Here is a 24,662-nt window from a genome sequence, read left to right as displayed (position 1 = left end):
AGAAAGCTGGGATCTGCTTGAGGCAGGAATCTGGAGTACTGAAAACATTCAGATATACCCTTAGAAGTTGTTTGTTTTTCAGAAGTGTGATATTAAAGTTAGAAACTTACATTAACTTTTGGGTGCATGTTTGGTCATTCATGGACCACGTAATGTGTTTGGTAACAGCCTGAAGCAACTTGTTTCTGTCCCAAATGATCTTTTTTCCTCATTTTTCAAAAATCACAAGTACCTGTTAAACCAAATGGAGCGGAAAAATATGAAAATGTTTTATACCTTTACATTAAGAAGTTACTGAAGAAAAACCATGCCTTTTCCTGTTTATCCCTAAGAATCTTCATGTGATTCAACTGAAATGTTTTAAACATTGAAATCCAGTACACTTCTTTTTCATTTACCATATTATGGATATATGATATGCAAAATTCTGGGCTTTCTAAAATGATTAGTTTACTATGGATTCAGACTATTGTGTCTTACATGTAGAATTTTCAATGGTATTTTACAAACTAGTTATTACTTCATTGTGGACTCATTTTAGTACACAATGGTAGATAATAATGGTTTGACCATTATCTACAAGAAGTACCTCATATTCATGCATCAGAAAAACCTTTACATCCATACACACAGTGCACAAAAGTCGACCCACATTTCTCACAAGCTCTTTGTCACCTGAATACTCTATAACATTCTCATTGTCACATCCCTGCAACACTGACAGACTTTTATGTGCTAGATGAGTAACTCTGCTAAATTAATTCCTAAATTAATTCCTTGCCATTCACTTTTATGAATACAAAAATACAATAAACCTTCACAGTGGTGTGAGTTGAAATTACTTCATCACTTCCTGGTGTGCTTCTAATAATTCTCATTACAGCTTGACACGAAGCATTTATTTTCTTTAACTGGTCTCTGCATGTAATTACAGTTGTCTTTAAAATTAAGTGTTCCCATATTTTGCCTGGAAGGCTGTGGTAAAGAAGTAATTCAATGAGAGCTGAGAAAACTCATTGAGGGTGTATGTTATTTGTCCCACCTACTCCTTACCCTTGGCACACGCAGGGTGTGACCCCATTCCTGTGGAGTACCTCCGCTGGGGGGACCCCGAGCCCATCGCTGCCGTGGTCTTCGCCTGCCTCGGCCTCCTGGCGACCTCCTTCGTCACGTGCATTTTCATCAAGTTCCGGGACACGCCGGTGGTGAAGTCCTCCAGCCGCGAGCTCTGCTACATCATCCTGGCGGGCATCTGCCTGGGCTACCTCTGCACCTTCTGCCTCATTGCCAAGCCGCACGTGGTCTACTGCTACCTGCAGAGAGTGGGCATCGGCCTGTCGCCCGCCATGAGCTACTCCGCCCTGGTCACCAAGACCAACCGCATCGCCCGCATCCTGGCCGGCAGCAAGAAGAAGATCTGCACCAAGAAGCCACGCTTCATGAGCGCCTGCGCCCAGTTGGTCATCGCCTTCCTCCTCATCGTTCTCCAGCTGGGCATCATCGTGGCACTCTTCATCATGGAGCCACCCGAGGTCATCCATGACTACCCCAGCATCCAGGAGGTCAACCTCATCTGCAACACCACCACCCTGGGCGTGGTGGCGCCACTGGGCTACAACAGCCTGCTTATCCTCAGCTGCACCTTCTACGCCTTCAAGACGCGCAACGTGCCGGCCAACTTCAACGAGGCCAAGTACATCGCCTTCACCATGTACACCACCTGCATCATCTGGCTGGCCTTCGTGCCCATCTACTTCGGCAGCAACTATAAGATCATCACCATGTGCTTCTCGGTCAGCCTGAGCGCCACGGTGGCTCTGTGCTGCATGTTCGTGCCCAAGGTCTACATCATCCTGGCCAAGCCGGAGCGCAACGTGCGCAGCGCCTTCACCACCTCCACCGTGGTGCGCATGCACGTGGGCGACGGCAAGTCCTCCTCTGCCGCCAGCCGCACCAGCAGCATGGCCAACCTGTGGAGACGCCGCGGGTCGGGCGGGGAGACACTCAGGTAGGACTCCAAGGACAGGCACGAGGGTGTTTCAGGTAAAGGGGCATCTGAGGTTTGACGTGGCTACGCAGTGCTCAGGTCAAAGGTCATCAAGGAGAGGGGAATGTTTACCTCCATTATCGCATCAGTTCGACTCTATCTATGTAAGCAATGCATTTTGTGGGTTTTACATCAGGGTGATATAATACAGAGCACATGTTTCTCATTGTGTTTGCTGTAATTATCCAATAACCACATATTGTTGCCATAACAGCATGCTGCATAAGAACACCTATCTGCCACTGATTTAAACCCTAAGGCTAGAAGGTATGTATCAATAGTAAATATATAAATAACTAAAATTTATGTTGCTTCTGCAACAGAGAGACATCAGATGAGCTGTGATAGTACTCATTAGCTTTCAGTTTTTGGCCGTAATTAATTTACTTGGCAGTAACACTGGTCTGGCTTCAGGTGATGGAAGATGGTGATTATGTATGTTCTTCATTCCATTTATGTGAACAGTAAAATGTCCAGTGTTAATTCAACTCTAACTGTGTGAATTTAACTCTTAAGAGATAGCAATTGGTCCCACTATGGAATGTGGGACCAAATGTTATCTGTTGACTGTTGAATTAACACTGGGTATTTTACTGAGTATGGCTACAGTTGCACCAGAGCTAGCTATACAGCAAGTAGAGGTACATGGGCAGGGAAAATACCAAAACAAGTGACATACAGACATACAGTGAGAATGACCAAAATCACCTTAGGTCATTGTCAAATATTGGCCAATATCTGTGCAGTCTATCTGAGCCAGCTTCCCCCCAAGAAAGCAATATTGTTCTTGCTTCAAAACAGGGGATTTATTTATTCATCCTTCTGATCAGAAGATTATTTTAGTTGACAGCTTGTTTTCCAGACACACAACAGGGATGTTGTTTTGACAGCTGAAGCCGTCTGAATGGCTGTCGTGTTCCATTGCCACTGAGCGATGGCATTGCATCACTTCCTAGGCCTGGAAGAATGGGCTTTTTAAAGTAATAAGACCTCCCTAAAGATCATGGTCACTCCAAATTATGGGCAGGGACACTAAACAGGCTACAAAGTGTCGTGATGTCAGATGTGTTGCCATTGAGAGTGGCTTGTAGATGACAGAGCAAAAGACATTTTTTTGTATGACAAGACAGGTGAGACAGGAAAACAGAATAATAGTCACATGCATGTTGTCGTCAGCAGCTTATTCACTCTGTATAACCTGCCTGCTGCAACTTGCTTTTCTTTTGTGTTCTTGTGTGTCTGGAGCATTGGATGTGGATCCTTATATACACTTATAAACAGAGGATGTGTTGCTAATAATATCACATAAACACCATCATTTCTAATTAGCCTCCCTTTGCTATAGTCAGTTTTGCATACACAGTAAATCATGTCAGATTTGTTTCTATTTATACAAAGGAAATTGTGTCATGTGAACCCCACAATGATCACTGATGTGTTTGATTGCAAACAGACTTATTCTTACAACATTAAAAGACACAACAGAAACATTAATTTATTTGACCTCAATTTAGATACTTTTACGAAGCTTTTACTGCTAAGGACAAGGGCACGAATCGTACTCATTTTCTAGGCAGAATTACAGAATTTGCTTTTGTAAATTGCCATTCACCCTGCCTCTATCCTACTGGATCACATAAATAAATAGGGCTTTAAAAATGTACTGTCTGATTCCCCAGGAAGAGGAGGGGAGTCAGCCTTGTATTACACATGTTTAGCAAAGTTTAGCAATATTTTCCAGAATATTAATACAGAGTGAGACAGAAGGGAGACTGCACAGACCACTCTGGTCAAATGTTAAAATCAGATTGAGGTTTTTTAAAAAAGAAATTAGACTTTATATGCATAAAGTGCTTACATGTGTGGCTAGTCACATCCAACCCACATCTAAGCAGCTTACCACCTGGTCCTCTTCCTCCAGTTAAGTGATTTTAATTAGAATTAACAGGGTATTCTCTGTGGTTGACAGTGATTAATAGTGATCAGGATTAATATAGTGATATAGTCAATGATGGTTTCCCACAGAATACACCCTGATCACATAAAGACACACAAACATCCGGTAGAAAGATGTTCTGTGAATGACTGAAATTGCAGATATTGAATGCCTGCAATAAACATGTTAAAAGGGTAAGCTTCACTCTTTCAGATATTAGTCAGATATTTCTTATTTCATATGCAAGCACGTGTATGGAAGAGTACCACAGCAGACCTAGTTAGAACCTATCAAAATGGTATCTGATTTGGCATGAAATGTGTAATGTTGCATTTAATGTAGAATGCCTTAGAGGTGAGGTGAGATAACTGTGTAATCAACTGCTTTAATTGATCAGTTAAGTGCTGGGGAACACTAGCAGACCCTGTGGCCTGGCAGGACCAGGAATGAAGAAGTATTCATAGAGATTGAAAAAACTGAGCCTGTGACATCAGGTTATATTATTAAGATGATTTTACTATAAGAAACTCAGACATTTATTCATACAATGGGTTTGTTGAACTGGAATATTTTGGCATATTTCATAATGGTTTTGCAATATGTCCTTTGATTACAAATATTATAGTGTCAACAATTGTTATTTTTATGATAAATTCATTTATATTTCTCAAGTCATAAATGACACATGTGCCTTGTTTATTTCTGAATGTAGCATACTTGTATATATATATGTATTACTTAAAAATGCTTATATCTTGTTATGATTGGCTTTACTGGTTTATGAGGTTGGTTAGGAACGGTTAATAGCTAAAGATGTGTTTGTCAGGAGACTTCCCTAAGGTCTGTTGTGTTTGTCACCACACAGCTCCAATGGGAAGACTGTCACATGGGCTCAGAATGAGAGAGTGCAGAGCTACAACCTGTGGAAGCGAATCTCTGTCCACATCAAGAAGAGGGAGTCCAACCAGACGGCCGTTATCAAGCCCTTCTCCAAAGACGAGGGCGGGGTCAAGTGCATATATGAGGTGCCTGAGACGAACCAACGCTACCCGGTCACGTACCGCCCGCGGACCCCCTCGCACATCAGCACGGTGAGCCAGAGGGCTGCGCCGCGGGGCTGCCTGGAAGAGGAGGAGGAAGAGGAGGTGCCGGCTCTGCCGTCCTACCTGAACGAGCGGCCCCAGCGCGGCCCCAGCGCCCAGGGCACCATCATGGACCAGATCAGCTGCGTGGTCAACCGCTTCACCGCCAACATCAGCGAACTCAACAGCATGATGCTGTCCGGCCCCCCCTCCTGCGGGGCCACGCCCACCTCCACCACGCCCTGCTCCCCGACCTTCCTCATCCCTCGCGAGATGCAGCTGCCCACCTCCGTCACCACCTTCGCCGAGGTGCAGGCTGCCTCCGGCATGGGGGCCAACGGGCGCATGCGCGGCCTGGCCAAGGCCCCGCCTCTCCAGGTCATGGACTCCCTGCAGGATCCCACCTCTGTAATGAGGCCCTCCGACCTGGAGGAGGCGCTGGCGACCCTGACGCCCCCCTCGCCCTTTAGGGACTCTGTGGGCTCTGGGAGCGGGTCGCCCACGTCGCCCGCCTCAGAGTCGGCCCTCTGCGACCCGTCCTCGCCCAGGTATGATCGGCTGGTGCTGCGGGACTACAGCCAGAGCTCATCGTCATTGTGAAGCCAGGCAGAGAGCAGCAGGGCAACCATGGCGCCTCCTTAAACACACAGCAAAATGACAAACGTTAGTCAACACCTGCCAGGTTTCCTGTAACCCCTGTGTTTACAGCAGTGTGGATTTAGTCTGTGTTGAGTGGCCAGAAAGGACCTGACCAAGGCTCTAGCAAGTTTCTTCATGACACAGTTTACAGAAGGGGTCCAGAGAACAGGCTTCATATAACTTCAAGTGGCCTTACTGTGCTCAGATGCAGCTTTTGGCCAATCTAGAGTCTCTTTTGGACTCTGCTAGGACTGGGCCACTGGCTTTGCCATTGGGGCCCCGGTATTGCTGAGGAGCATTAACAGTATACACCCTGGTGGTCCTTGGTGATCATCTTTGTGACAGTTAAAATGGAACAGACACGTGAGATGCTGTCGACTGTATCCTGGGGTGTCGAAATCATGGTCAACAGCATAAATATCCAGTGTGATTTGCCTTTCTGGCACATTTTCAGACACACTACAGTATAAAGTGCTTTGTTTTGAAATGAAAGAAGATAATTGCATACACTATACAGCCTGTTTGTTACTGGAATCTTCTTATTCTTCTTTTTTCTGTAAATGTATTCTCTTTTTATTTCTTATTTAAACTCTCCAGAAATTACACTTAAATGTCAATATAAAATATGAATGTATATTCATCTTCAGATGATATGGGACCAAAACTATCTTGTTCCTCAGTTAGTGTTTGGATCAAGTGGTTCAAGTCAATTTAGTAAGTGCTCAGTCCTATGCTGGAATGCGTCACATGTTTGCTTATTTATGTAATGACATGTATTTGCTGTCTGAGGGAACAGTTGGTCGTATTTGCTGTACTGTAATCAAGTCGGTGCTGGGAATGAAGTGTTCAGGCTGTCATTGTGAAAGTGAAGTGATTATTAATCATTTAGAAGATGCATTCCTAAATGCCTGATGCGAAAGCACACTGCCCCAGCGAGCACAGGGTCTTCACACAACGTCTCTTAGACAGGGCGGCGCTTTCATGATGGAACGACGTCATTGCTACACCGAAAGAATGTCACAAGGAGCCACACTGGGCCTTTCTGTGCAGAGGAGCGCAGATACAAACACATTCACTGAAGAAAAACACTGAGATAAGCAGTACTGATAATCAAGAGAATGTAAGCAGTGCAGTCAAAATGGCTGTATTCACCAAGATGCCAGTGAGTTGATATTTTTTTCACATTAACCATATTATATATTGCATTATGTAACTACATAGAAGGCATGACTAAAGCATTTGTTCATTTGTAGCTTGATTTATTTGTTCCTTAGTTGCTTAATTTAAAAAAATATTATCAATTTCCACTTTATTAACATTATCATAGTAAACTTAGCTACAAGTGCAAATGTGTATCAATGAATGTTTAAATGAGATACTATCTGCTGTAAATATAACTATGGATATTTGTGCCAAAGGGAATAGGACTTTAGAGTCAGAAGATTATCTGTTTTTATTATTTATTTTCTCATGCACTGTAGGTTGCTCTATATTATAACATCAACTAAATGAAGTGACAACAACAATAATAAAAAATGACCATCTTTGTCATGATTGTAAACTGTATTATTTAAAACTGTAAACTCAATACATGGCTGAACACTTTTTAAAAGCCCCTATCAAGAAAAATGTTTTTTTTTTTTCTTTCTGGTGTTATATAAAATTGTGAGAAGGAATGTAATTTAAAAGCGCAATTCTGTGAAGTGGTCCACAAACAAACATGTTTTTACAACCTTAATAAATGTGTTTAGTAGTGTTCAACAGTGGCTGAAATCTAGTAATTATGTACATGATATACTGATAATATACAGCGTATATTATCATTTGAAATGTATAGAATTAATAGAATCATGCAACCACATTTCCTTAATATTTGAAAAAACTGAGGTGGTTCAGTATCTTCTAATAAAAACAGAAGTTTTCTATTAATCAGTATATGTATTACCTTTCAGCTGTACATCGCTGGCCATTTAAGCATGTAAATGTATTTGTATCCTATTTACCTCCATTTACATTTTTAAATATTTGACTCCAGATTGAGAAAGAAACTGGGATTTGTACTGCAATGATAAGATTTGTAGTTTTCATCAAGCATAAGTTAAACATTATCAGTTGAGAGTTTTTATGGTTATGTACTGAACAAAATAGACAGGGGCTGGTACATTTCAATGCAATTCAGTGCCAACTCTTCTGAATCTGTATCCACAGCTAAGTGCTTTTATGTTTCTGACCTTTTGGAATTCTTTGTAAGTTTTTTGTTTTTGTTTTAACATTTGCCATATTTTTCTTTGGCACTGCTTTCTGACTTTCTGGTGGTAAAATGCTAAACCGTATGGTATATTTGGCATGTAACTGGCAATGAACGCTGTCTGATGCCATTTTTAATAGGTTCATTTAGCTTTGTAATGTGAGGAATGAAATGGTTACAGCTGTTTAGAGAATTATTTCAGGATTTTTATATTAATTATTGAGAGCCTTTTGTGTGTTCTTGCACTGCAGAGATCTTTTTAAAAATGATTAAAAACCAGGACTAATTGCCTTGTCTGTTCATTTGAAATAAGGACCTGCAGAATTGTTTTCCAAGCAACTGGTGTGATGAACCTGATAGGCACTTCAGTTAGCATGATCCAGCAGACTCAACTCAAAAATGAGCAACTGCTGGTTCTTGCCCACAATGCTACTATAGGCCGAGATTATATTTTCATAATTTTGTAATTTTTAACCCAATGTAATCAGGTTTTGTGTTTCATGTGTCAACAGCCTGTAAATGAAAGTGAAAACCGTCATCCCTTTTTATCTCCAATGGACAACCATACATGTCACTCTCAAAAACATATGACAACTCTTCCTTTTGAAAGTAGGGATTTCAATCTAGAGACTGCTTTTGAAAATGGCACATAAGCCACTAAGTCACTTGATCCTCCAAGGTTTGCACCAATCCCAGGGGTGCAATTGCTTTCACTTAATCAGAAAGATGATGAAAACTCCTCTCTTCTTTGTGACTCATGCATATGTATCAAAAACGTTTTTCTCAGCTGCTTTTTTCATGTAAATCCATTTCGAGCTAAATGAGGTTAGCTGAAGCATCTTTGCTGAGAGTTTGGCGTTGTTAGGGATGGGGTTATGTAATTTGTGTGGGAGATGTACTCAATTTGGCCAAGCTATTTGGGGCCTGCTGTTCTGCTGGTGAGTGCGCAGATCTTACACTCCTCTAACAACACCTCCACAAGCCACAAGCCACCCTCCCCTCTCACACAGTTCTGCACAGTGCTTCTCCTGGGGAAAATTCACCTTTCATTGATGCCAGTTTGATGCAACAGTTTTTTATTCTTTCTCTCATCTCTAGAAGTGGGCTTCACATCCACACGTGTGTGTGTGGGTGGGGGGCTATGTCAGCCTTTTGCACTCAATCCAACCAATCCTCTCACATCTACATCCATTCAGTCCACAGCTATTTATGCACGCGGCGACTACAAATGGCAGTGAAGAGGCGTAGAAAGGAGTATCTGGCTGTGTTTGATTAGAAACTCTCATCAGGCTATTAATTATACACTGCCATTAGCATTTTGTGGTGGAAAGGACAGCAATGAGGTTGATTGTAATATGATGCCCATAGCCATGATTATGTTCTTGGCTATATATATATAGTTCAACCCTAACTGAAGATTGAAGCGCTAAACAGTACACAGATCCACAGTTTTAAAATTAATATAAAACATGACCACAGTGCTTATTATCTCAGATGATTCACTACATCTGGGTCTTGTGCTTCGTCCTTTCTTCTTTCCTGCGCCATACATCCTTCATTTAATGTGTCTAACAGATATTGATGGCCATTTTGACACCATGACACTTCGTCCTCAGTTCCAGCATTTACAGAAATTAATGGAAAATGTAATTGAATTGAAAAACTAAAAAGAAATTCAGGACCCATAAGCATTTTAGAAACCCAAATTTCCTTCTCTGATAATTTTCTGTCATTTCTAGAAAAAAGTGGATCTTTGTGGAAATATATATCATTCAACCAGAGGGGCGTACACCACACATTGTAACCACACTGCAAATCAATGTGTGTGTGTGTGTGTGTGTGTGTGTGTGTGAGAATGTGTGTGTGTGTGTGTGTGTGTGTGTGATTCAGGAGGAACAGAAATGCCATCAGATACTCACCTTCGTTCAATTTCCTCCATTACTCTTGATCCACCATAACATGGAGAGAGACAGTAGAGGAAATTTAGAATGCAACTATAGATATGATTCAGATGTATGCCCATCAGTTACAATTAGATGTCCCATTTTAGTAATGGCAATCCACCTTAATGAACAATATATTTGTGCATTCAGGTACCATATTGTCTGCAAAGAAATGCAAATATACTTTTAAATGAAAGAGTAAGCATGTTAAAATGTGGTAAGAAATGATCAGATCATTCACTTAAACTAAAGACCTAAACAGTGGTTTCTGTTTCCTCTTTGTAGTTTGCTTTTAAGTAGCCTGATAATTAAAAAATATATATTTAATTAATGATGAATGTGTAATTCACATTAAATCAGCATATTAAAGCCAGATTTCATGTTATATCCTACTAAGCTTGTAACATACCAGGTTATGGTAACATATCATCCCCCATCAGTGTAAAACTTTCAGTTCCTGTTTTTCCTTTCCATGCCATGTCCTGGTCAAGTGCACCATGGTAGATATTCACATGGCCACGCTGAAAACACATGACTCATAACACCCTATGTGATGTTTAATCACTTAGTTCCTCTTTCTCTCTTGACAGCTGAAAATAGTGTCCTGCTTTTCTGCTCACAGTGGCAGTTACAAGAATATAACCAACAAAATGTATTAGGATTAGGATTATTAGTTAGCACGTGAGTAGTAGCCGCAGCATCATCACCACAACACAATCTTAGTAACATATTTAAATTATAGTATCACACAAAGTAGAAAAACATGTCAAGGTCACCCGGTATTATAGAATGACAGCAGTTCCAACCCATTATTTTCAATGAGCAGAAACTACTAGAACACTTACTGTGGTGGAGTTCAATCACCTCAGGGCTTCCAGGACATCAGGACCAGAGGAGCAGAAGACAAGGAGGTCACTTACCAAAACCCATTCCATGGGCTTGTAAAATATCTTCTACTAGCAAAGAGCTCCAGGGGGAGTTGAGAAAAATGTGAAGCTGGGCATTTCCAACCATAATTACCAAATCGCCCAGGCAAGAGAGCGAGTCATCACTGCTGTGTACATTCAGATGCTTACAAAACAAGAGCTACAAAACACGAGGTAACTACAGAAGAAAGTAGCACTTCACCAAAGTGTTGTCAGGTAGTGGAAACATTGAATAACCTGTTATGCCTTCAGAACATGAAATGGGGTTCATGTTGAATTATTGTGCCAAAGGGACATAATGAAAAAATGTTTTAATTCAGTTTTGTTCCAATGGCCCATGCTGAGCCATGTACATACTGCACATGCTTGACCATACTGTTGTGGTTAATTACACATCTGGATTTATATCAATTGTTAAAATAGAATGATTTACTGCCCCAGCAAATTGCAAAATATGTCTGAGAGAGTGAAAAGGTCTGGCAAATAAAGGCCACGGTGATATTTTGTCTGTCAGAAAATAAATGGAGCGGAAATAACTTCCAGTTTAGAAAGTCCGAGATTTACAACTGGAACACCAAATCTGACAGAAGAGACCATTATTCAATTCCCTACTGGAGCATATATTAAATAGTGGTCACTAATGAATGGCCATTACTAAGCAATGTTGTTTTTTTGCTGCTATGAAGAATAAGTCTGCATGTATACTCACACACATACATACATACATACACACGTGCTTGTACACACAAACACAGGGCCGCCCCTCCCTATATGAGGTACACGCGCAGCATGTACAGCACCACAGCTCAGCAGAGGGCAAGTCAGTTCAGCTGACTCGTCCGCTGACCTGAAAAAGAAAAAAAATGTTCTTATTTCACCTCATTTGTAACATGAAACATAATAAAAGTTGCATTTAAATCAATATTTTCTCAAAATAATAAAAGCAAAGCATTAGGTGCCCCAGTCCCCATTCCCCAAATATTTTTTCTGACATGACACATGAACTTACATAATGATGTTGATATGGCATCACAATCCAATGTCACTTCCAGCTCAAACAACTGTACACACAACATCATCCACTCCCTTGAGTGTGAGTCCCTTGAAATATATTGTAACTGACCATATTTACTGTAGTACCTTGCACCATGGCTTGGATAAATACTAATTTCTTATTGGTTGACAGCCGTGCATTATATCCATGTATAGGCATGGTAATCCAGGTACTCTGCCAGGTAGGCTACTGCAGTGCTAAATCATTACACAAGAACTTTCAAAAGCCATCATATAGGTTTTTCAATCTACTTCATACAACATTCAGATTTTTCTCTCGAATTCCAGAGAGCATGAACAAGCATGTGCTCTCTGCCAGGGCATACAATGGCAGCAGCCGCTTCTTATCAAACCCCAGTTTGCGAGTAGAGCCCTCACAATCAAAAGAAGACACTTCAAGACGGACTATTGGGCACATGATTGGCATGCAGGGATCAGTGGTGTATGAGGAGATGTTGTCATTCTGGCCAACTGAAAGTTTTCCATCCCTGGGCAATGTCAGAGTGAATTGCGCATCGCCCTGTGGAATTTCTGGCCACTGTGGGCACTACTAGCTGAAACAATCTTACTAGTTCTGCCTGTTCTGAGATTGCCATTTTAAGAGACCCAGATGGACCATGTCATCATTTTAAGACCCAGAAGGACTTAATCTGGACCAGAATTTGGTTCTTATACTGAACATGTACCAATTTATTTTTCATATTTTGATACTGAATAATAATGAACACGAATTGTAAAACCATAAATATTTTCTACTTAAAGTGCTCATACCAGGCCATGTATGGATAGCACATGGACAGCCAGCTCATAAAGAATCATTTCTATTTGACGCTATCAGCAGTTTATTATCAGGTATGCAATGAACCTCCATCAGCAAAATCTGCATGTCATACTGTAGCCTACTGTGTACTGTAGCTACACCAGTATTAGCTTGATCAGTCTTTTCCAGGGTAAACCCAGTGTTAGGCTTATTCTAACGTTATGCTATTCAAACTACGCCATGTGTGTACATTTCATACATTTGATCGCTTTCTTTATAGCTTTCCCAAGACGATTGAAAGGAAGGGATTGTAGGCTATAACGTACGTAAGGGAGAAAATTGTTTGGTAGCAGGGAATTCTCAATCCACTTCGACCCCATCACATGTGTGCACTGAGACCTAAAAACGGCCAGTCGGTCTCTGGGGAATGCAGACATTGTTCTTTATCAGAAGTGATCTGAAAAACTTATTATTTCACTTATTTCAGTTTCATTATGTTATCCTGCCTTCTTACAGTGTTCTACTACGGTTCCGTAAATGCATAAAAGCAGCTATTATTTTAATTGCAACTCAAATACAAAATTCTGAATAATTAGGCCTATGTTATACATAATTATGATAGTTAATACGATAGCATTGTATCACGTGTTATATAACAGACAGCGATCACATTAACAGATTTCAGGGTGAGATTTAATGTGGCACCTATTATTGCTGTAGACTCGGATGGGTCACAAGTTGTTTCGCGATGCCTTGTCATTACCCGTGCCGTCCTGGGCGTTCCTCTCTGGGTAAGAGAACCACGCTCCTAATTCGAATTACTTCCTCATTGGGGATTTTTCGGGGGCATGTTCAACATAATCGCCGTCGCCTCTACAATTCGCTGTCATGCAGAACAGTCGAAAAGAACATCTGTTCAAGATACTGGTTATCGGGGATTTAGGTGTGGGGAAAACGAGCATTATACAACGATATGTTGACCAGAGTTTCTCGACGAATTACAGAGCCACCATAGGAGTCGACTTCGCCTTGAAAGTTTTGAACTGGGACTCAGATACAGTCCGTCTACAGTTATGGGACATAGCAGGTAGGACTGAGCATTCTGACGTTTCGTGTAGGCTACACTTGTTTTCTCCGTAGCACCTCCCCAAATGAACTGTTAGGCTACGGTTACTGATTCTGTGACTCTTAATGATTGCAGAGCTATTGGCTGCTAAGACGAATTAATAAGTTATTTTTTAAAAGTCTGGTTTTGTTTTTGACGTCTGGTCGACTGGTGTTTACTTGGGGGGAGGTTCTGGTTGTCATGAACCGTGTATTCGCTAAATTACATTTAAACATGTAAAACAACCTTGTCGTCTACAGTTAAAAGGTGTTCAGTTTTTCTGCTTTCACAGTTATTTTGTGAAACTAATGTCCCATATCAATTGGTTTGTTTGAAGCAGAGAGCACCGCTGTGTGCCGATTGAGGCCTATTCATTTGCCTTGGGTAATTTACAGTCAGTCCTAAAAAGGAGGACAGCAAAATCAAAATCAAATAAAATAAATCAAACCACATTATATTTCAGAAATCAAATAAATACAGGAGATTATATTAATAATACATAAAGGGGCCGGACATTTGCAATAAAATAAAATAAAATAAAATAAAATAAAAAGCCGAAGGGACCCATACATAAATAAAATAATAAATAAAAATGAATGGGCTTATATTCTGCTGTTATTATTGGGTGGTGTGGATATACCAAAGCATATTTATTGTTTCATCCTGTTGGTAAGAATGTGATGAAAATGTGATTGTGATGCTAATCACTGGAAAACCATTCAAATAAAATGTAAACAGAATGGCAGATCTGACCAGACCCACTGGCACCATTTATTATTATTATTATTATTATTGTTGTTGTTGTTGTTGTTGTTGTTGTTGTTGTTGTGAAAAATCTAACAAACTGAATTAAGCTCAGTCAGTTTGTTGGAGAAAATACTCAATTTCTGTAATTACACAGGACAGGGCAAAATTGGCACAGCAAGTTTGCTCAGGGAATTCAAGTTCACCTTTTTTCTGGCTCATCTTTGTGTGTTTTGACAGTTCACATTCCAGCTGTTGTTGCCTTGGTTTTGTTGCCTTTGTCCTTATGAAAGAATATTGGATAAAAATATCAGATTTTTAATCAAGTTTGGAATTTTGAAGCATTGGGTACAATACGAAAGTGGGGAGAAAAGATTTTAAAACAAGATCCTGTAGAGATTTTCAGTTATGAAAGCAATTGGGAGAGAAGCTACCTTTCAGCTATGAAGTTTTTGAGCAGGTTTAAACCACTGAGGTTGCTGTCCTAATGTCACTTTTTAAAATCTGGCACAGTGTCAAATAGCGTAACTGGTGAACCTCACTGCCCTCTGTGAAGCACTGCCCTCTGTTAGAACTGTGCTTGGCCACACGGATTGCTATTTCAATCAGACCATTTCACATGAGTGCTGCACTATTGCTGTTTCTCACTACCAAGGCGTACTACTAAGCCCCCCCCCCCCCCCCCCCCCCAAGCAAACACCCAGTACCACCCTGCCTGCGCCTGTCCGCCCTGGACTTTGGCATGTATGTGGTCATGTGGCCCTGTCTCATATGATTGAGATTTAGAGGCAGACTCACTAAAGTTATTGTAGATATAAACGGAAAAGATAGACCTTATAGGGTGTTTGGATTTGCTATACCTTGCATGTATTTAAATGGAACACAGTAGGTAGGATCTGTATTTTAGAGAATGTGATGATATCTTTAAAAAGACCGTTTATTTAAGGAATTCACTGAGGAGTATTCCTCCTTCAATTACTGAGTCACGTCAGTTGCCAATACCTATACACCCACAATTAAAATGCCTTAAATGTCATCTTCACATTTTTACTATTGTAGACATCAGGGCTATGGCAACACACTTTACTGTGTAATCATTTTCAGAGTTAGCCCTGATAATAGCCATTGCAGGTTTTCTACAGCTGTCATACTATCATGTACTGTCGTACAGTTAAAATTAATTTTGTTTTCGCAATCACTGCTATGTTCCTGACTGAAATCACAGTTGTTTTGTGAGTGCCAAATGACTGTGCCAGTCAGTCAGAATTGTTTACAAAAATTGCAGTCAATATTGTATTTGATGGGTAGGAATGTCAGCAATAATTTTTCAACTGTTTCTGACAAGTACCAGCTAGAGAGCTAGACAACAAGACACAAGGGCATTGAGATATGAGCACTATGGAAAAATCATATATTGAACAGAACTAGAGACTGATGAGTTTATTGAGCTTTGGGGAGGACATTAACGTTTACACATCCACATCCACACAGTTCACAGAAGTCTGCCTCTTATCAGACCCTCAAAGTAAAACAGACTGTTTACTGTGCTGACAGTCAGCAATTGTGATGAAGAGACAGAGTTCAGTTGCAAAACATCTGATTGGATCAGCATTATGTGAACTTTAGGTTCTCCATAATACAATGTAATCATGTTTTGCATTGTTGGAAAGCCGATGTCATGGGGAAGTTGGTGTCTTTGGTAGTGGGGTGCTTTAGATAAAAGCGATGTACCAAAATAAATGTAATGTAATGCTTATACGCTAGTGTCATAACAGGACACACAATTGTATTTATACAGGCTACACAAGCCAAAGACTTGTCTGCATCTACCAAGTTAGATACAAATAATAACTGTTAGCATGGAGGAAAGATTAAAACACATTATTTTTGGAGTCAGATATCTGGGATAACATTAAATTAATCCTGTTCCAGTAGCAATGGGTAAGACTACACACGTTCCTTCACCACTTGAACACTTCCGCTGTTTGGTTTGCAGAGGGGTTTCTTGGTGACCTCGATGTGAGAAGTTTCGGTTTCTTGCCGTTGGTGACGTCAACCAACCGTTTGGTTTATCTGAGGGGTCTCTTACAGTACGAGCATACAAAGTAAGGGAATACATTGTGAGAAGCCTTCATAAAAATGATAGGTGATTTTCTATTTCCCAGATTTAAGTAGCCTACTTTAAACCCTCAGAGCCAGATATAAAAATTATCTGCTTGGGGCTGCTGCTGGATGGTTCATCCTGTTAAGGCACTATTTCACTGTTTTGGTTTTCAATTCAGGCTGTACCAGTGTCGATTGAGGCCAGTAGTCCTGGAGGGTTGATGGATTTATACCATAAACAATTTCAGTGTACTCCAGTTGAACTGCAGTGGCTTTGGGTGCTCTCTTTCTTTTTTTAAAAATGGAGCGAAGCAGGAGCATTTGAGCAATTATGTCATTATTAGCTGAAGTGTGCATGTGAATTATTGGTCCTGGTCTTCAGGCTCCTACTTGACAGCTTATTCATACCCAAAATCAGCATACTTACCATGTCACATCAAACGAGGCTGTTAAAAACAAATGTGAATGCATCCTCTGTATCAGTACAAGTACAGGAGAATATGTTTTTTTTTTTTTTTTTTTTTAGCAGGGCAGTTTTTAAAGGGGGCTTAAAAGGGTTTTTTAGCACAGTAAGATCTCTGTACTATGGAGCTACATCACAGGGTTGTGATTGAATAATATGCGATTAATTAAAATCCTGTCTGTTTGCTTGGCTTTGAAGGCCAGGAACGATTTGGAAACATGACCAGAGTCTACTACAGGGAGGCCGTGGGAGCCTTCATTGTGTTTGACATCACCCGACCAACGACTTTTGAAGCTGTGAAAAGGTGGAAGGAGGACCTGGACTCAAAATTGACTGTATCAAATGGCAAGAGCGTCGCCATCGTCCTACTGGCCAACAAGTGTGACCTGAACAGAGATGAGCTGAAGAATAATGGCATCAAAGTGGACCAGTTCTGCAAAGACAATGGCTTTGTAGGCTGGTTTGAGACATCAGCGAAGGTAACCCCTGGTTCTGTTTCCTCCTGCCCTGTCCTTGTTGCTCTGGTTACACTGCCTATGACTAAAATTCAGCTGAATTGTTTTCTACAAATGCAGAAAAAAGTTATTTCTTGCCTTTTGTCCTTTACCTGGCCATCTTTGTAAATAAGACTTTGCTCTTAATTTTCTCACATGGTGAACTAGTTTAAATACAGTCAAACAAATAATAAAATATGTACCAGACTGTCTGCTGGGATGTGCAGGGTCATGGGATTGAATCATGTGTGGAAACATGCTGATTCAGGGTGTGACTGTGTTTGACATTGGGATCCATATGACATGTTGTGCCTCCTATTCTACTGAAGAAAAAAGCATTATATCTATAGAAGTGCTAAAAAAAATGGAGAAACATTTAATTTAAAAACAGATGCTTGGCAGGAAAATGAAAATTGTGAAATGTCAGGATATTGTTAAACTGAGAATTCTCAAACAAACTCAGGCCCTTGATCAAGGAAATGACTAAGACATTAGCTGTAACAAAAACCAGCATACACAGCGGCACTCATTCCCATGTGACCATGACTATTTGTGCATAGGAAAACTAGGATTTTTTTTTAAATCACATGAATTACATATAGACATATGCCATAATTGATATGTCATAAAAATCCCACTTAAGAAGAAAGTTCAAATCAAAGCTTAATTTTAGCTTAATATAAATGTTGGTTAATATTTGATTTGTAAGGCTGGTTTTCAAAAGTGTTTCAATAGAACAAACATTGATAATTTTAGTGAATGATTTTTTTAACCCTTTAACTCTAGTTATAGGGTTACAAACATAATACTTAATAACTTAATACTAGTGTCTATCCCTTTATTTATGTAGCAGAGTTTAAAAAAAAAAAAATCTTTATTGTATGTTAATACACTGTTTCACTGTTTTATTTAAGTATTGTCCCTAATTGTAAATGCCAACCATTACGACACAATGCAAAATCCTTTCCTGCAAATGGTACTAATAAATTCAATTCAATTTTAAAACAATGGCCAGCAGGAAAGAAGAAGGATGTATCCATAATTAGAAACAGTTCCAGAGAAGGTTCTTATTAGATTAATGAACATTTCTTCTCAGCGACCTCTGGAATTTCACAGATTACTGGAAGGGGCAATGGGATAAATTTAGGCAGAAGGGTCAGGCACAGGGAAGTGTGTTGAGGAGTCTCTCTATTTTGCGCTTTACACAGTTTTCTCCCCTTTACACACACATACCCACACAAGCCTCTGTGTGTTTTGCTGTATGACAGAGCGAAGCACTGTGCTTGTAACAGGGAGGTCCCACATTCCTTCACCACTAAACAGAGGTCAGAGATTAAACGTCACCAACTAACCTGGTGAAAGTGGATAAAGTATTCAAATGCCTTTTGGTTGTTAAACCAATAAACATTATATGCTGGACTTCCAGATTCTCGTTGATGTGTAGTTGAATCTGGTATTCATGTAATCTGAATTTAAAACTGGGCATTTTTTCTGTATTCCAGTGTCCGAAATGTCCAAAAAATTTTAAGTCATTCATTCCAGTCATTTCAAACAAAAAACGTTCCCTGGTGGAATGTTTCAAGTTAGCATGGATTCCGAAGGACATGCAGGGAATGAATTGAATGAGCTTGTCTGTGTTCTATGTTTTAAAAAGCACAGGCCTAAACTAAATCAATTGCTGTTAACATTGGGTTTATGATATGTTAGGTAAAAGTGACACTTTTTCAATGTAATGTAACTATAGTTTGATGAATGTTTGGTGTTAAGTGAGCTATGCACTATCTGCATCACTACTTTTCACAAGTGCATAATTTGAATTACAATAGCACTTTTTCTGATAAAAACTATTTGGAAGCACCTGTCCTGGTGGGTATTTTGTGCATAAGTAAAAGCCAATGCTTTTAGCTATGAAAGATCAGTTATTTGTTAAACAGCGCTGCTAATGTAAAGGAAACTAAGGTACAGGGTGGATAACGTGAAATGGCTCATTTTGAAATGGTTCAGGGGAAGGTTGTTCGGCACACACTGATGACATCAAAGTGCAATGATTGGTTAATAGGAATGTTGTTGCAGGAACAACAGTAGTGATGTTGATCCAGGAGCATATCCTACTTACCTATAAATCATGTTGTGTGATACAGGGCCAACGTCAGGGGTGGAACAGGTACATTAGAGCAGTATTTCTCAACCCTGGTCCTGGGGACCCACTGCCCTGCCTGTTTTAGATGTTCCTCTGCTTCAACACACCTGATTCAAATGAATGGGTCGTCATTAAGCTCTGCAGAAGCCTGATAACGACCCATTCATTTGAATCAGGTGTGTTGGAGCAGGGAGACATCTAAAACATGCAGGGCAGTGGGTCCCCAGGACCAGGGTTGAGAAACACTGCATTAGAGGATGGGGGGGTGGATAATGGTCTGTGAACTTGTGGTAAATATTATTGTTCAGGGCCCAAGAATAATATAACAATTAGCCTAGATATTTGACTTGGGCCCTGTATACCTTTCTAAGGTAACTGCCTATTGTGTGGACACAAATGTCATTCATGACAAGTAAAATTTGAGTATTAAAAACCCCAACGATTGTAAAGGAGTAACTGGTATTGGATGGTATGCTGAGGGAATGAGAATAAAGATTTGGGATCTGTTTAAATTGAGAAAAATGTAATATTATGTGAAAAATGGCTTGGTATCAGGGTTGGTAAATTGTATTGGCTATTTGATTAGAAAGTTGGATCCGTCATTGGTAGCGGTGTATGGATGAAGAAAAGCTGAGGGAGGAGAAAGAGATGGATCAGCGTTGATGCTGCTTTGTGAGGGTAAACAGGCAGGATGGAGCCAAAATGCCATTTCAGCCCCGTTCATTCAGAGGTAGTCACACCAAAACCCATGATCCATGTTCTGTTTAAACAACCATTCAATCGGATTTCCTGCGGGCTATTAAAGCTGGCTCTCACCCCAGCTGGGAAATCAGCCCGTGTCTAATTGTGATTGAGAAATTGGATTCTCAATCACAAGTTGCATTTATCTTCAGTTTTAAATGGAAAAGATTTATGGTTTTGTAAATGAAAAATGTTCAGACGTCCTCTCCCTTCCAGAGGCATGGATATGAGGGTCCGAGGGAAAGTGTGGAGTACCAGTGTAAATACTTAGAGGGATGGATAAAGGCTGGATTACTTGTGAGAATCTGCTGCACACCCTGTGTTATTTTCTGAGGACGACTCAAATGTAAAACCTCATGCATATTCAAGCTGTAATTATTTCTGACACTTACAGCCAGAAAAATGGCTGGGGAATTGGAGCTAGCCGACTGTACAAGGAATCTCATTAATTCTGATCTGGAAGGGTGAAGGAATTTTATTTTCGTTCTTTCATCACTAACCAAGTGGTTACTTTGAACATCCTTAAATTAACCACTCAATGAGCCCAAAATATTTAATTAGCACAGTGGATATTGAATTTCATTTTGTTTTCCGAACTCTTTGTTTAGCACCATCCATCTGTTGTACTGTAGAGCACACAATCTGTTCAGCTTTCATTATGTATAGTACTGCAAAGTCAATCTAACAATAGTCTCTCTCTCCCTCTCTCAGGAGAATACCAACATTGATAGAGCAGCCAATTGCCTGGTGAAGTACATCATTGCCAGTGAGAATGACATCCTCAAGTCAGTGGTACCTGACTCCATTTCACTCCAGCTCAACTCAAGAAGAAACAGCAACTGCTCAGCCTGCCTGAATTCCTAGGACTCGATGCAGCAGGATCCTACAACAGTGACGGAGTTGGTGGTCGGGCGTGGCTGAGAGTAATGAGCTGCAACACATACTCTCTTATGTCTGGGTCCTAACAATGCAGCATCTGAACCACAATTACAGATTAATGAATTGCAATACAGTGGCTGGTGGACGTGTGCTCTTACTGGCAGTCTAGCAGTTTTAATACGTATCCGTGTTGTGCATATTTGCCATTCTGCATGACGTGCAAATGCTGCAAGGATAGGGTTTGTTTTTCATACATTTTACAAGTTTCTATAAGACATGCAGCTGTCAAAAATTGTGTCTCGCTGTTTAACTGCAAATTCATGTGCAATATTTTCATGTTTAAGAAGAGATTTCCTGTCATCTTGTTAATGCACTATCATTCTGAGATTATTTGTTACATTATGAGCAACTGAAGCTCTCTGCACTCATAACCTTTAGCTGCCATTAGTCACTGTGGATGAAATTGTACAAGAGAGAGATCACTAGTCTGTGTTTGCTAACAGCCTCCATTATTTCATATTTATTTATTTATTTATTATTTTGGTTCTCGTTGCCAGCCCAGGTCCCATATCTTTTCCATGGCTGGTACTGCTTAGCGCAAAATCTGATAGGGTGAATTATTTTTTCCTACACTGGGGAAATACCTGGATACACACATATACAGACAGATGTACAGCACACACACACACACACACACACACACACAAACTACATACACATTCAGTACCTATAAATGCAACCTTATAGATATTTGGTTTGGATCGATTCTGACCCAAAACTGCCCTCCTCTCTAACACAGGTAACATTCCCCAATGTTTTAATAATGCCTGTAATCTCACCAAGCTCTTTTCTGACTCAATCGCTTTATGTGAAACTCTTGACTGCAGGCTGTTACCTTTTTTATATAAACATCCAGCAGTTTTATCGATCAAACGCCTTCTTGTCTTTTTATGTATTTTCATGTGTGTTGTGCAGCTGAGCTCTGCTGTACTTATTTATATAAAGACAAAGTATTTTATGTAACAGTATTGTTTCTCTGGATCTTGCAATCCCTGTATCTCCCAAATGACGTTCCAGGGTTTTATCAGTTCAGTCATAACTACCGACAACAGCAGAAGTATGGGACATTTTTTTGTAACTCACCCAGTCCTTCTAATTTTACTTAAGTGCATTTGCTGTGAATTATCCAATTGCAGAGAGAGGACACTGTGTCTCTGTTCCTGGGAATGTGAACAGCAGTAGTAGATTCTGCAGTGTCACTCCAACTTGCTGCTCTGCTGAGACACCTGTACTGTATATAATGTTCCTGTGTCTGCAGCATTCTGTTGTTACCAAGACAACAACCTCACGGAACCATAGTCCATATTTGTACAATAAATTCAAGGACAACTGCTGATGCTCTATGAAAAGTGCACTATTTAGCAGGACATACATGTTTTAGCCCTGATTTTGGACAAATACGTTCTCTCGATTATTTTCAAACATTAAATAAGAGCTACAGTTGACGCCTTCGACGGGCAGTCCATGTTAAAGGCAGCTTTTAACAAACCACATAACAACCCTTATGGAAGCTTTACAATGGCAAATGACTTTCCCCAGTAACTAGGTGTTGATTAAGTTGCATGTTATGCGTTGTCTCTGTAAATGGAAATAGGAGTTATTTCAGTATTTCCTAAGTGCTCAAACTGCCCAATTATGTTTATTACCGCTGTGTAAAAGGGGCTTCTGGTTCTGTGCTAGTACTGCACATCCCCTGCAATATGTGTGAAAAGCAATATAAATAAATTCCCTCCTTTGTATCCATTTCTTATTTGTCATTTTATTTGTTCTTATTTGTGTGTGTTTTGTGGTTCTAAGAATTGTGCAGAATCTGCACTTTTCCCATGAAGGGATACAACTGCAATTCAGTCTGCCTCTTGGTGGAAAGCTTGTTTAAATGTACTGAAGCTTTCATGAAACACAACACGCAGCTGCATTGGTTTCAGCTGACATACAAATATATCAACTTTAACACACACAGTTATTAAATTATCTTATAATCAATCAGGATATTGGGTATGTAAGACCAGATGAAAAACTTTTAAGTACTGAAGGTAGACACAGAAATTGAGAAAAAAAACATTGCCTGCATAAAGATCATAATGGTTAATCAACTTGAAGATCATTGCCAATTATTCGCTGTTGAAATAATAAAAATCTTTTCATTTCTTGTGTGTTTACAGTTAGTAAAATATTATTTTATTTCTAAACATGTCTAATTTTGATCCTGAGGTAGAGGCTTGAGAATCTGAGGTTTTTGGACAGTCAGCACCCCATTCCCATTAGCTTCCACATGACTCAGTTTTTCCTGGGAATTAGATTTGGCCTCATCCCTGGCTAGCACACAATATTAGTGAACACTGAGAGCTCCCTTCTCTCAGTCAGCATCATATGAGGCATGTTCATAAGAGGCATGTGGACACTGTGTGTGTTTGGGGGTCCTAACCTTCAGTGAGGGAAACATATAATTCAAAAGGTGAAATGGTAGCTGAGACGTGTCCTCTAAAATTATTCACACCCTTGAAAAAATGATCAAAGACTGTATAAAATAAACAATACTGGTAAAAAAAAAATTACTTTTTATGCTGATAAAATTACTGAGAAAATGTATTTTCAATCCAAAAACATCCAAGACATGTCACAATTATTCATTCCCCTATTTCACCTTTTCAAAATATCAACGTAAAATCCACCGCTCACTTGAATGCAACTTCAGAGTCCAATTGAAGAACCAATTTTGAACTTTGATTGTATTGAATAGGTTTTGTAAGCTACTCCTCACAAGATTAAAATGCACTGTAAAATAGCATAACCTATTCCTGCACTCATCTCATATTCATTTATATGGGCCCAAATTGCCCCCCTTAGGATAAGGAACTGGTAAACACATCCTGGACATTTTATGCAAGGCTTTATGCCCTACCCTTGTCCCCGAATGGGAAGACACGTGAGCATTGCTCTGATCCATACCTGCAGCTCAAAGCTTGGTTTTTCTGTCACTCACATATGTGAGTGTGGCTATATTTGCATTTGTCAAACAGCAGCACTACACGTTCTGTGGCACCACACAATGAAGAACCTTGTAGCTCTCTTCACAAGCAAAACGGATTTTGCCCAATGAGTCAGTGATCTGGGAATAGCGTGGGACAAATGAACATGTGATTCACACCTACAGATTCAGAGAAGCCTGAAGAACATTAACAGCTACTGCATGTACCTCCACCCCTGTCATGTCCTTAGGATTTAATCATTGAATCAAACAATAATTTGTCCTTAATTTTCAACCTGAAGTTTATATAAACAGCCAAAAGGCTGTCCAA

The 24,662-nt window shown here is 40.0% G+C and overlaps 2 protein-coding genes across 3 annotated transcripts in view; both read left to right on the top strand.

Annotated features, from left to right (window-relative positions):
• Window positions 1-8,240, top strand: part of grm5a (glutamate receptor, metabotropic 5a) — a 56,428-nt gene extending 48,188 nt beyond the window's left edge. The window contains exons 9-10 of one of the 2 annotated variants that reach the window (XM_035435300.1): window positions 1,069-2,008; window positions 4,849-8,240. In XM_035435300.1, the coding sequence (XP_035291191.1) occupies window positions 1,069-2,008; window positions 4,849-5,665 (1,757 nt within the window). In that variant the 3' untranslated portion in view covers window positions 5,666-8,240. The remainder of the gene's footprint in view (window positions 1-1,068; window positions 2,009-4,848) is intronic. The other variant, XM_035435301.1, reaches the window with a different exon arrangement.
• A 5,204-nt stretch (window positions 8,241-13,444) lies between these two features.
• Window positions 13,445-23,107, top strand: LOC118236780 (ras-related protein Rab-38-like). The gene is made up of 3 exons (XM_035435406.1): window positions 13,445-13,721; window positions 17,248-17,528; window positions 21,136-23,107. Exons 1-3 carry the CDS (start codon window positions 13,523-13,525, stop codon window positions 21,286-21,288), a joined length of 633 nt encoding a protein of 210 aa, XP_035291297.1. The 5' UTR covers window positions 13,445-13,522; the 3' UTR covers window positions 21,289-23,107.
• Window positions 23,108-24,662: the final 1,555 nt, after the last annotated feature.

The sequence above is a fragment of the Anguilla anguilla genome, chromosome 9 (assembly GCF_013347855.1).
Source record: "Anguilla anguilla isolate fAngAng1 chromosome 9, fAngAng1.pri, whole genome shotgun sequence".
Classification (NCBI taxonomy): domain Eukaryota; kingdom Metazoa; phylum Chordata; class Actinopteri; order Anguilliformes; family Anguillidae; genus Anguilla; species Anguilla anguilla.
Note: the sequence above shows the minus strand (reverse complement) of the source record. Positions and strands in the feature narration are given on the sequence as shown.

What these genes read in the sequence shown, in the direction of transcription:
- LOC118236780 (XM_035435406.1), top strand. Translation starts at nt 13,523, where the DNA reads ATGCAGAACAGTCGAAAAGAACATCTGTTCAAGATACTGGTTATCGGG. An exon ending in ACAGTTATGGGACATAGCAG is followed by an intron (nt 13,722 to 17,247) that starts GTAGGACTGAGC and finishes TTGGCTTTGAAG; the next exon opens with GCCAGGAACGATTTGGAAAC. An exon ending in GGTTTGAGACATCAGCGAAG is followed by an intron (nt 17,529 to 21,135) that starts GTAACCCCTGGT and finishes TCCCTCTCTCAG; the next exon opens with GAGAATACCAACATTGATAG.